Source organism: Triturus cristatus, chromosome 10, assembly GCF_964204655.1.
Source record: "Triturus cristatus chromosome 10, aTriCri1.1, whole genome shotgun sequence".
NCBI lineage: Eukaryota > Metazoa > Chordata > Amphibia > Caudata > Salamandridae > Triturus > Triturus cristatus.
The window spans coordinates 822,331,762-822,342,975 of record NC_140593.1 but is presented as its reverse complement, the minus strand read 5'-3'; the positions used below and the strand labels follow the sequence as shown (position 1 = coordinate 822,342,975).

The 11,214-nt window shown below is 43.9% G+C and overlaps 1 protein-coding gene across 1 annotated transcript; it reads left to right on the top strand.

Moving 5' to 3' along the window:
- Positions 1-7,010: 7,010 nt before the first annotated feature.
- LOC146790086 (hemoglobin subunit alpha-1) lies at positions 7,011-10,536 on the top strand. The gene is made up of 3 exons (XM_085628442.1): positions 7,011-7,210; positions 7,939-8,143; positions 10,281-10,536. Exons 1-3 carry the CDS (start codon positions 7,116-7,118, stop codon positions 10,407-10,409), a joined length of 429 nt encoding a protein of 142 aa, XP_085484568.1. The 5' UTR covers positions 7,011-7,115; the 3' UTR covers positions 10,410-10,536.
- The last annotated feature ends 678 nt before the right edge of the window (positions 10,537-11,214 follow it).

Sequence of the window (11,214 nt, the reverse complement as noted above, 5' to 3'; positions counted from 1 at the left end):
GATGAACGTTGGCTGTTGTGTGTGCAGCTAAAACAGAAATGTGCGGTATGTTGTAGAAACAGCACATTGCTGCCCTTTCATTTTGATGTAGATTAGCACAGCTAGAAGGCTTGTGACACTGTCCTACGCCAACATATGATCAAAATGCCCATGAGCCTTCCATTGATTTCATGTCTAACCATAGATGAGCCAGGTGCCTACTGTTTGGCCTGAAGACAGTGCCGCAGAGTGGTGGGTCATAGCTGCCTGTACTGCATGACATTACATAGTTACCCACATTGGCCCTTGTTGGGACTTGCCCTGTGGCTGATGTAGTTCATCACAGGCATCACTGTTTTGTCCCACAAGTCCACCTACCGACTCCTCAGAGATGACTGCAGACACCTGTTCCTCAAGGGATTCAGCTTCTCCTAGGGCGCTGGACTTCCAGATTCCGGTCTGCAATACTGCCTATAGATTTGGTGCCAGTATTTTCTTAGTTTTGAAATTGGCATTGTGCCAACATTTCTTACAGCCAGGAACTGTCCTCTTGACTTCAGGAACGCTGTTCACCTTGTCCACCATGGACTGATTTATGGTCTTTTTCTTCCCCAATGAAAATTTGGAGTGGACGAAGAGCTGGTGTTAATGCTCCGTCACCTCCGTGATCAAGATCAGAGCGCAGGAAACCTTGATGGGATTTAGAAAGGCCCTCAAAACATGGTTGTTTGCGCTGACATACGATTAGCTACCCCGCCGCGTCATTTTGCAACAATTAGTGCCATGAAACCTTCTGGTGACCGTGCGCTCTATAAATTTCTATTAACATAACATAACAAGATCTCATTCTCCTCCTGACTGAGCATGCAGTTCCTCTTCCTCTTCCCCTGGGACTCTGGCTGATCCTCCTGGATGGTAGTGGGGTTGGTGGGGTTGTTGTCCTATGCTGTGCTCGCTTCTGGCTGCTCCATAGCTGATTTCAGTCAAGTGTAACTTTTTGTTTTTCACTTAGAGGTGCCTTTGTATTTTTTTTCACCGCTAGGTGCACAAAAGTGATGCTAGGATGGCTAGTATCTGCTGTACTGGCCACTAGAAGGCCGAAATTCACTTTTTCGATGTTGGCTTGTATTATTTTAGTGACTTGGCGCAGAGATTAGAATCAGTTTTTTGGACGTCGGCCTCTTTCTAACGCCATTGAATGTCATATCGTAAATACGATGCTAACATGGCGTTAGAAACTGTCGTACCACAGCGGTCACATTTTTGAGGCTCCGATGCGGCAAAACAGCAGAGTGCCATTTCTTGTAAATATGCCCCTCCCTTACTACATGTCGGTGTCACATACCTTAGTTCAACACTTAAGGGCCTATTAATATGGGAAAAAGTGAGGCATCCGCGGCACAAGGCTCTTGTAGATAAGCCTCCTAATTTGTAATAGAAAGAGTACCGGTGTGCGAAGCTCTGCCCAGAAGCCCATGCCGGTGTTATTAAACGTTGGCACAACAAACATCAAGACTGATAGTCTTAAATCCACCTCATGCCTCTTTATTCCACTATGGCGGTTTTTGAGTATTTATCTTCCTCCGTCTTTCCTATCTGTGTGTTTTCACTCTCTTGTGCTCAATAAATATCTACTTCAAAGATAAGTGCTGGTCCCCCAAAATAAGTACTGTTGGCCTCCACCGGCATCCACTGGCTCAAATTAAGCACTGCATAGTTTTTATCTGGCTCTATGGTCAGACTGGAACAGAACATAGGCCCGAAATAAAAATTGGTCTCATCAGTGAATTAGTTATCTAAAAAAGTGCCCTGGTTTGCCATTTGGGGTAGTTGTGAACGTGTAAAGACACACTGTATACGTGCTTTGCAAGGTATAAGAGGCTCCAAGGGTTTCAGATAGCTAAAGGCAAGGTTTGTTTTAATATCACGGAAATTAACAACATGTATGTGCCTGTTGGCACCATAAACTAGGACTGGCGTTGCAATATTCATATAGGATACATGTTGTATCAGGTCAGGTGTCCCCATGTTCAGCAGCATTGCCCATTCTTTAAGGTTCATTCATAGAATGCAAGGAGAAAATATAGCTGTCGATTTGGAAGCTTAGGCGGCAGCAGGGCGGGTCTGTTCACCGCATAAAAAACTGTATTCTAGCAGTTTAGCTGCCTTGCCGTGCATAGCGTGCAGGCGGTTGATAATTGATAAAGAATATACATTTTGTGCCAAAAAGAAACACAAAAACGTCCAGTCATCCAGCAGCGGTGGCGACAGGGGTATCCGAGCAGCACATGTGAAGGGTGTCACCTGTCATCTGAGGACATTTGAGACTTATCAATTACTCTTAACTCAGGAATGGCAGCCTTTGCTAAGGAGCACTGTGCAAGCTTGATTGCCGAAGTGTGAACAGCCATGGTGAGTTTCATCTCTCAAAAAGGGTGCATGCGAGGTTATAAGGTGTGGTCATTCATACTATCATATTACCCCAGACCTCACTGACCCGGCCCATGATGCCGAGGGGTTCAGTTCAGCAAACCTCAAAGGGCCTCTCTAGTGAACAGAAATAAAACCATTATGTTTACCCAGCCCCGCATCACTAACAATAAGCATTCTAGAATGTTTCATTGCTCGATGATGTCAGCATGGGCTCTGAGACATTCTGATACTGTTCACCAGGATGGGGGGGCTTCACTATCTCCCCTTTTCTACAAGGGTTACTGCCAACTATTTTCACATTCAGAAATTCTAAATCATTCTCATAAAAAACACACCATAGCAAATATCGATGTTAAAAGAAGAAAGGGAGTAAAAGCGCTCGAAGATTAGAGCAGCTGAACAGAGGTATTGGAAAAAAACAAGTAGAATTTCCCACATAAGACGAAATTTAAGACAGTCCAATGTTTGAACCACCAATCCAAGATATAAACAAGCTACCTTAAACACAAACTAATACCTCTGTGAAGAGGTGAAATATTTTCAAATTTTCAGCACTCAGCCACTTGCTAGATAACTGGTTCTTCCATAGGTTTGCAGATGTTCGAAAGTCAAAGCCCAAACCGAAGTATTACACACAGCAGTACAACCTCATAGGCAGCGGCAAAACCGTTCTGTATGACTGTGTTCAACGTAAAAACAAATGATAGACGATAAAGTCGGCGGCCATATTGGAAATTGAAAATGAAGAAAGGTCAGTGCACAGTATTTAGCATTTTCCCAGTTGTCTGAGTAGGATTATATGCAGTGAGGGTTTAGCGCTGTCTGCTTAGGTTACTTATTTCAGAAGGAAGGGCTATCTTGGAGGGAGCAGATTCTGTGCCTGGGAAGCATTTTGCCATCCTTCCTATGCGTCGATGAACGCAATTTTTTTTCATATATAAAGCATTTGGAATATTAAACCAAAGGTATGTATTGCAAAGTAAACTTATCACATCAATCAATTTATAGATACTTTATTCGGTTATATAAAAACCACAGAAGTACATCACATGCATAAAAACAAAGTTAAAAAGTACATTCAATCATAAATACACATCTTCAATGTCTAAATACTATAAAAAGATTACATTTAAAAGGCCCTTGCATCATTTCAGATGCTCAAACGTTTCTTCCTACTTCTGAAGGCACCCGCCAAAAAGCTTGCCATATTAAAGGAAATATTGGGGAACTGTAACGTCTGAAGGTGGGTCAGGGCTGGTTTACCTGCCCAAATCCCTTCCCTCTGAGCAATGGTAAAATATAACCTTGCCTTAGGGTCTGGTAATGATTACAAAAAAATATAAAGTGCGCTGTGTCTTGCACTGAGAAGTTATCACTTGATATTGATATATTGACAAACTTATCACATAGGTCACCACTGGTACCTTTCTGACCAGCTGGCAGGTATAATCGGCCACGCCCTTGCAGAGCAGTAGGGTGGCTGAAGCTAGGTGTCATTGTTAGCATCATAACACCGAGGTAGAGAAGTGAAAAACAAACTAATGCTTCCGAGTTCGGCAAATGGTATCCAAAGGTCAGAGTCTGAAGTAAATGTGTTCGCCTCTGAATCATTGGCAATGTCTGCCCACTCATGAAATTGATTGATAGGAAATTTATAATGCGCTACTTTGCCCGAAGGCGTCAAGGCGCATGCGAAATAACACATGGCGCTCTAAAGACAACTCTGTGAAAGCTGAATCGCATCGTACAACAGAGAATCGAACGAATTCCACATTAGAACACTTTTGAAGTCGACTCTTGGAATCGCAACTATTTGAAAAAAGATAAATTCATGCGATGGGACTATTGTTCTGCCTGTTTTGCATACTTTGCAATACACACATCCAGTTCTAAAATCGTATTAATTAATAAGAAAAACGGGTCTTTATAGAAAAATAGCCCACTGCGACTGCAAATTGCGAGCTCCCATTTACCACTTCATAATTATGAGGCATGTCAGGTAAATCAATCAATCAATACATTCATAGAGCGCGCCACTCACCCGTGAGGGTCTCAAGGCGCTGGGGGGTCTGCTACTGCTCGAAATGTCATCTCAGAGAAAGCAGGTAAAGTTAACTTCCTCATAAAATATGTAAAAGAATACATTGTTACTCCTTAACAGCTCTCCATTCCCCCAATTAATTGCATTTTATTCATATTATTATGTAAAGCCCCTTAATGTTGTTGTGATGCAGGAGCGATGTAAAATACTGCTAAATTCATTTTAAAATAATGCTCCACATATAAACCATCTATACAATTGAAAGACACAAAAGATTAAAAAAAAATAACAGCCTTCTTAATGGACGAAATAAAAGAATCGCAATGCTGTATCCATAGGTGGATGCTAATTGTAGACATCTGCCAGTAATGAGTGGGCAAGTGAAAGAAAGGACTCAGTGGACCATTGTCGTGCCCACTCATCCATTTAGACTCGGCGGTCAACTAGTAGCTGGGTGGAGTGGACCATGTGGTGTCCATCCACATGACCTGCTCATAGAGGGTGGGGGATCTCCTCAGACCCTTTCAAACGCCACCATTCGCTGTGACCACCCTACTTCCTAGGTGGTCTCTGGTGGGCCCATTGTGACACGTGCATAGAACAGCAACCTCTGGTCATTATCTGGGTGGTGTACACCCTTCCAATGCTGGGTCTGTAGTCACAGTACAGAATATGGGCTCCCATTAAGAGGTCCTCAGAATTAGGTGGGGGATACTGCCCGGAATCGGTTGTGGAATGTGGGCTAGCATATGGTCCTAGGAATACTGAGTTGAAAGCCCTATATATGTCCCACTTCTAAGGAAAAAAACACGTCCAAATCTGCACACATTTGCCTCTGACTTGTGGCATGTGGTAAATGTGTGAGGGGTTATTTGTAGGGAAGTGGGTTGTAGGGTTTGAATTTAAATTAGGGCAGGGCACAGCAGGTGAGGGAAGACATTTGCTGCTCCCCTCATGCTGAGTTTAGAGTGCCAAGGGAGGCCGGGAGCGGCTGCTACCTCGGACCCACACATATGTGCTGTAAAGTCTGGGCTTGGTGTGTCGGGCCCAGAATGACCAGGTCCAGAGTTTGGTGACCCGATAATTTCGGGGCCAGACACATAGGGAGTATGAGAATGGCCAAGTGTGGAATCCACACCAGGGATATCAGTCCGGTCCACTTGTATTGATGGCCTTGGGTGGAGTTAGGAGTGAGACTGACATTCATTTGCATTGCAGTTATCACCCACAGAGACACCAAATGCAGATATAGCCTTGCCCATAATATAATATTTAATTATGAACCACCTTTTCTGCAAGTTTGGGCTACACCACTATGACATCGACTTCTGAGTCTTTCCCGAGTGTCATTTGGGCTCTGCCTTTATATTATTGATTTAGGAGCATTTTCTGGTAGTGTTTTGGGGCACTTCTTCATATTAGTTCTGACCGTTTCTGATAGTCAGCTGAGCTCTGCCTTTAATAATATTTAATTGAATGTCAGTTTTATGTCAGAGCAGGTGAAAGTGGGAGTTTGTGGAACCCTTGCATTCACAGTCTGCATTGCTTTAAAGAGAACATACCCTATACCGTGCATTAAAAATAGTAAGAGATATGATTAAGTGCTCTTGTGGCTAGTTGCCATATTTAGAACCTGAGTTCTAACTCTGCCTTTTAACTTTCCCCACAATTCGTGTAATTCTGGATAAACCACGAAATTGCCCTAGTGCTAAAGCTATACAAAGTAATGCAATTGAGAAATGTAAGATCTTTATGCAATTTAAATTTGTAAAACTCCAGTAGCAGTGCACAATCTTGTATCATATCCAAACTCCTATCCACTCCTATCACGCCACTGCTGCCCAGTCAATTGTGCACAATACAATAAAAAATACTTGCATAGAATTCAAAATTCTAGCGATGGGAAGCACACACAAAGAAACCACGAAGGCTTTGCAGTCAAGAATAAATCTTTGCAACATTTCATTATGACAGAGTAATCTTGCAGAATTCTTAAATTTTGTGTGACTCGAAATGTTCCAAATGTTCTCAGTTTCGCATAATCAAAAATGTTGTACTTTTTAGCTCGTGAGAAACTGGATTCGGAAATACCTCACTGACGTACATTTTTTTTTAAATTAATAGTTTACTTCTAAAACCAGACTCCTGCAGGATCTGATCTGACTTCATTTATGTGAGGCATTCCTTGATGGGGAAAAGTTACTTTAGATACAGGCAGAATGTATTTGGTGCAATATGAGTACTTTCATAAAAATTAGACACATTTCATCCCAAAAAAATAAAAAAAATCGTGAACTCAGACTCAACACAACTATGAGCCTTTTAACAGTAATTGGTTCAGAATACCATAATTGTTATCAGGCACATATTAACGACACTCTGGATGTGAAAAATGAGTAAGGTAATATTTCATCGAACATTGAATAAAAAGTAGAAGGTGCACATTCGACCCTGCCCAGACACCTGGCACTGTTCCCAAAAGGACTCAGTAAAGCATTTGAGCAGGGCGTGCCCCTCAGTGGTTTTCTAGTCAGCCAATGAGATTAGCAGTGGGCTGGGCACAACTTGTAGGGGCAGTCCTCATACAGCCTCCATTTAAAGGGCGCACTGTGGGCCACAGACATCAATCAGGTCTGCTAAGCTCCAAGAACCACCTGCAAACATGAAGCTCTCCGCTGATGACAAACATAATGTGAAGGCCATCTGGGAACACGTCAAAGGCCATGAGGAGGCGATTGGTGCAGAGGCTCTTTGCAGGTATGGCTGACTATATGATTCCTTACCAGTAGAATATTTCTTTGAAAAGTGTTCTGCACAATATTTTAACTACATAGAAGGTCCACGTTGCAAAAAAAATGCAGTCAAACAAAATCAGTTTGTGGAAACTGACATTGACACTTTTACTGAATGGATTTTCTGAATAAACAAACAGTTGTTTATGGATCTTGCCCAACAGGAAGCTCTTTGCAGTTAAAATATTGTGCTTTGTCAGCACTTGAAGCTAAGAAATGTGCTAGGTTTACTTGGTTGAAGTCTGTTAGCGGTTACTGGTACCCATTGCTCGGTGCCAGCACTAGGGACAGAGAATCAGGTGTCCCATAGATATGCTGTGATATTTTTGTGGACAATGTTTAAGACTTAATTTTTAAGTGAGACAATATTCTGACGCTAATATTCTGGTACCAGACCCAGCCGCGGCGGTGCAGGTAAGAGCGGTGGGCCAGTAGGGCGGTTGAGGGGGGATTTCGACAGACGATGATGAGGGAAAATTGATTAATTTAACTCTAAGGATCTCTGGACAAGCTTAGAAACAGATCTTCCTAGAATGGTGAATAATCTTTTGTAATATCTCTCTGATAGCAAAGTGGCCCCAGTTGTACCAGAATGTGGATGTAAACCAGGGCCTGCATTGTCAGACACATCTTGGAAGTGTCTTCATGGGAGAAACTCCTGGAGAGTAATCACCTTTTCATTGTCCATCACAGGATGTTCACTTCTTTACCTACCACCAGAACCTACTTCCCTACAAAAGACATCAAGGAAGGGTCCAGTTTTCTCCACTCCCATGGCAAGAAGGTCATGGGGGCTCTGAGCAATGCAGTTGCCCACATAGATGATATTGATGGTGCTTTGAGCAAACTCAGTGACAAGCATGCCGAGGAACTTATGGTAGATCCTGCCAACTTCCCTGTAAGTATCAAAGTTCCTCCTCTATATATCTCTTGATTGGGTTGTTTGTTGATTCTTTGATAGAGGGCGTGATGAGCTTCATTTATGTATTTTTTTAATTGATTTGGAGTTTTATATGGTAAAGACCAGACCCGGCTGGTATCAGAACTCTTTATATACAAGAGGTTCAATACAAAATCACTTAAGGTTTATAAAAACAGCAATTTGAAAGGGCACATTTTGAGGTGACATGATTGCAGCTTGTTTATCTCTGAGTCAGTTCAGGCCACAAAGATCAAACATACAGGTTGACGGCAGAGGCGCAACTAGAGCCAAATTTCGGGGGGGGGCTAAGAAAAAATTTCGGGGGGGGCTGAAACTTTAAGCAATAGGCAGAGTGGAGCTGCAGGGGCTCTTAGAAGGGGTGAAACAACAAGAAGGCCCATACAAATGGTTTTTTAAAGACCTGTGAAGTGCTCAGGTGCGGCTGTGTGTGTGCCCGGAAGCTGTCTCAGCCCGGGCTGCCACACACGACGGGGGAGGGGGGGGGGCTGAAGCCCTTTGAGTCCAATGGGTGTTGCGCGCCTGGTTGATGGGGCAATTTGAGCTGTCCAGAAACTGTAGGATGCAGGTGCCCAGATTTAGATTCTGCTCCTTGGCTATGAGGTAAAACACATCCCCATAGTGCGACCTCCAGACCTTACCAAGTCCACCTCTACACTTGCTTTCATAGATGTGTCGCTTCTAGCAGCAAAACACACACACATGCATGAATAGTGCTCTAAATGTACATTGCTACAAAAGCTAGCCGGTCCTTTGAAAATAGATTCCTTGCGTCCACACCAAGGGACTCACTTACTAGGTCCTAGCGGCACTTTTGCACCTCAGGAGAGTCACTATTTTTTACACTCCGGGGGCTCAATATGCCGCAACATATTTACTAGACCACACAACAGCATGGGCGTAAATTTACTAATTTCAGAATGCATAAAACTCTTCCAGGTTACACGGTGAAAGCAACACAAGCTGCAACCTTTTAGCCGTAACCATGGAAACCTTTGTGCATTTCCTTTCCACGTATATATTCACATGCAAAACAATCAGACCAGGCGCAGATACGCCTGCTCACCTCTGAGTTTCTGTTTTTGCCACAGAGTAAATATGTCCCCATTGAATAAACTACATCCCCCAGAATCCTCCGCTGCCTGGTGTTCACTTTATTTTACAATCTAGGAATGGCATTTATTGCAGCCCTTTACAGGGGCATATCTTTGACTTTTTCTAGATTGGAAGGGATCAGAAATGTGCTTGTGGATAAACCAATCCCAAAGATTGAGGGGGCTCATACATTTTCGGAGTAGTTCTGCCATTCCATGGTATCATTACCATGCCTGTTTTAATACTACTATACTGTCTGAAATACATAGATTTAATTTGGAAATTATCTCAGTTAGTGTATCAGCTGTAGACAGCACAGCTCGCAAACAGTGAGCAATGGCCGACGCTCCCTGAAGTGTGCTACGTGCAGCTCGTGCTGTGACTTGGAGAACATTCCAAGATGAATGTATGTTCTTTAGGCAGCGCAGTCGCATACAAACAGGTGCACGTCCATTCTTTATATGGGCCCTGTGAACCCCGGGGGCCCGATTCAAACGGGTCTCCGCCCTTGTGGCGGAAGTCGGAGTCTATGCGCTCGGGGAATATACCGCCCCCAGTGCAGATACTCCCCCCTCCCCCCCAAGACAGGGGTGCCTCAACCACTAGTGCGGAGGCCTTTTGTGAATCAGGCCTCAAGTCTCTACTCACTGTGAGATCTCCCAGCGACTAAGGGGCATATTTACAAGCCCATTGCGCCTCATTTGCGTCACTTTTCCCATGTTAAAAGTGACGCAAAAGTAGCGGAAGGGGCTTGTAAATCTGCCCCTAAAATGCTTTCGCAAGTGCGAAACCAAGATTCCTGAATTGGAAAAGTGAATATGCAGAGTTAGTTTTACTAATGACGGCAAAGCCAATTATATGCACATTTAGCATCTGTACATTATGAAAACCCGACATGGATCTGCCCTTCCCGGCCATAGTTAGATACCTTTCATCGCTGCGCTACATTAAGCTGCACTTTGTAAGAGATGTTAACGCCATTTTTGTACTTTTCTTTTAGAAATTGGCTCACAACATCCTGGTCGTTTTGGGCATCCACCTGAAGCCGCACCTCACCTACTCGGTGCACTGCTCCGTGGACAAGTTCCTGGCCGCGGTGGGCTACGTGCTGGCTTCCAAATATCGTTAAAGGCTGTTTTCTTCGAGCAGAGAGTTCACCATCCACACCACTTGACGTGTGCTTTCCGAAGCAAATATGTGAAACACCGGGGGACGAGGCACAAGAGTGCTGTGAAATAAATCAAGCTGTGATTGCACTGACAGTTTCTGTGTCTTGTTTTAATATGGACTCTGTGTATGAATACAAAATGTTATTTGTATGTTTCACAGCAGGGGCGGTGGGGGGGGGGGGGGGGGGGAACCTCCCTGCCAGGGCTGGCCCTAGCACTGGGCGCACACGGTGGAACACTCTTTTTTGGTGCCCCTCCCCCATTTCCTCTTTCTGCATGAATTTCCTCACTACCACTCACCAACAATGCACCTCATCTCTCCATAGCACCTTTCTTACAAATATTTCATTTTTTTTATAGCGTTACTTATAGTTTACTCACACTCAGTTCTCTGATCTGCATGGTACATGTTCTTTGTAGTAGGCAGATTAACCCTCTGCGCTGTGTGAGTGGCAGGAGTGCCCATGTGAGTGTGCAACAGTGTGGGAGTAGGGTAAGAGGAGTGACTGCAGGGTGAGTGAGCTGACCTTATGAATTTGGGTACGGATGTAAGTGCAGAGTGGGACGAATGAATGCATGGTCAGTGATGGGCTTGTTTATGTGAGATTGCAGATTGAGCAGTGAGGGGGGCAGGTTAGTGAAGTGTCACGTGAGTGTAAGTAGTGTGCTCATGTGATTGCAGGGTGAGGTACAGGGTGAACAGCACAAGTGCATTGTGAGTGCAGAGTGATCACTGTGAGTGCAGGGTGAGCGGGTGAATGGTGT

Bases quoted from the DNA above. Each gene is read 5' to 3' on its own strand.
- LOC146790086 (XM_085628442.1), top strand. From the start codon at position 7,116: ATGAAGCTCTCCGCTGATGACAAACATAATGTGAAGGCCATCTGGGAA. The intron at 7,211-7,938 runs GTATGGCTGACT...TGTCCATCACAG, and splicing joins GGTGCAGAGGCTCTTTGCAG to GATGTTCACTTCTTTACCTA. The intron at 8,144-10,280 runs GTAAGTATCAAA...CTTTTCTTTTAG, and splicing joins TAGATCCTGCCAACTTCCCT to AAATTGGCTCACAACATCCT.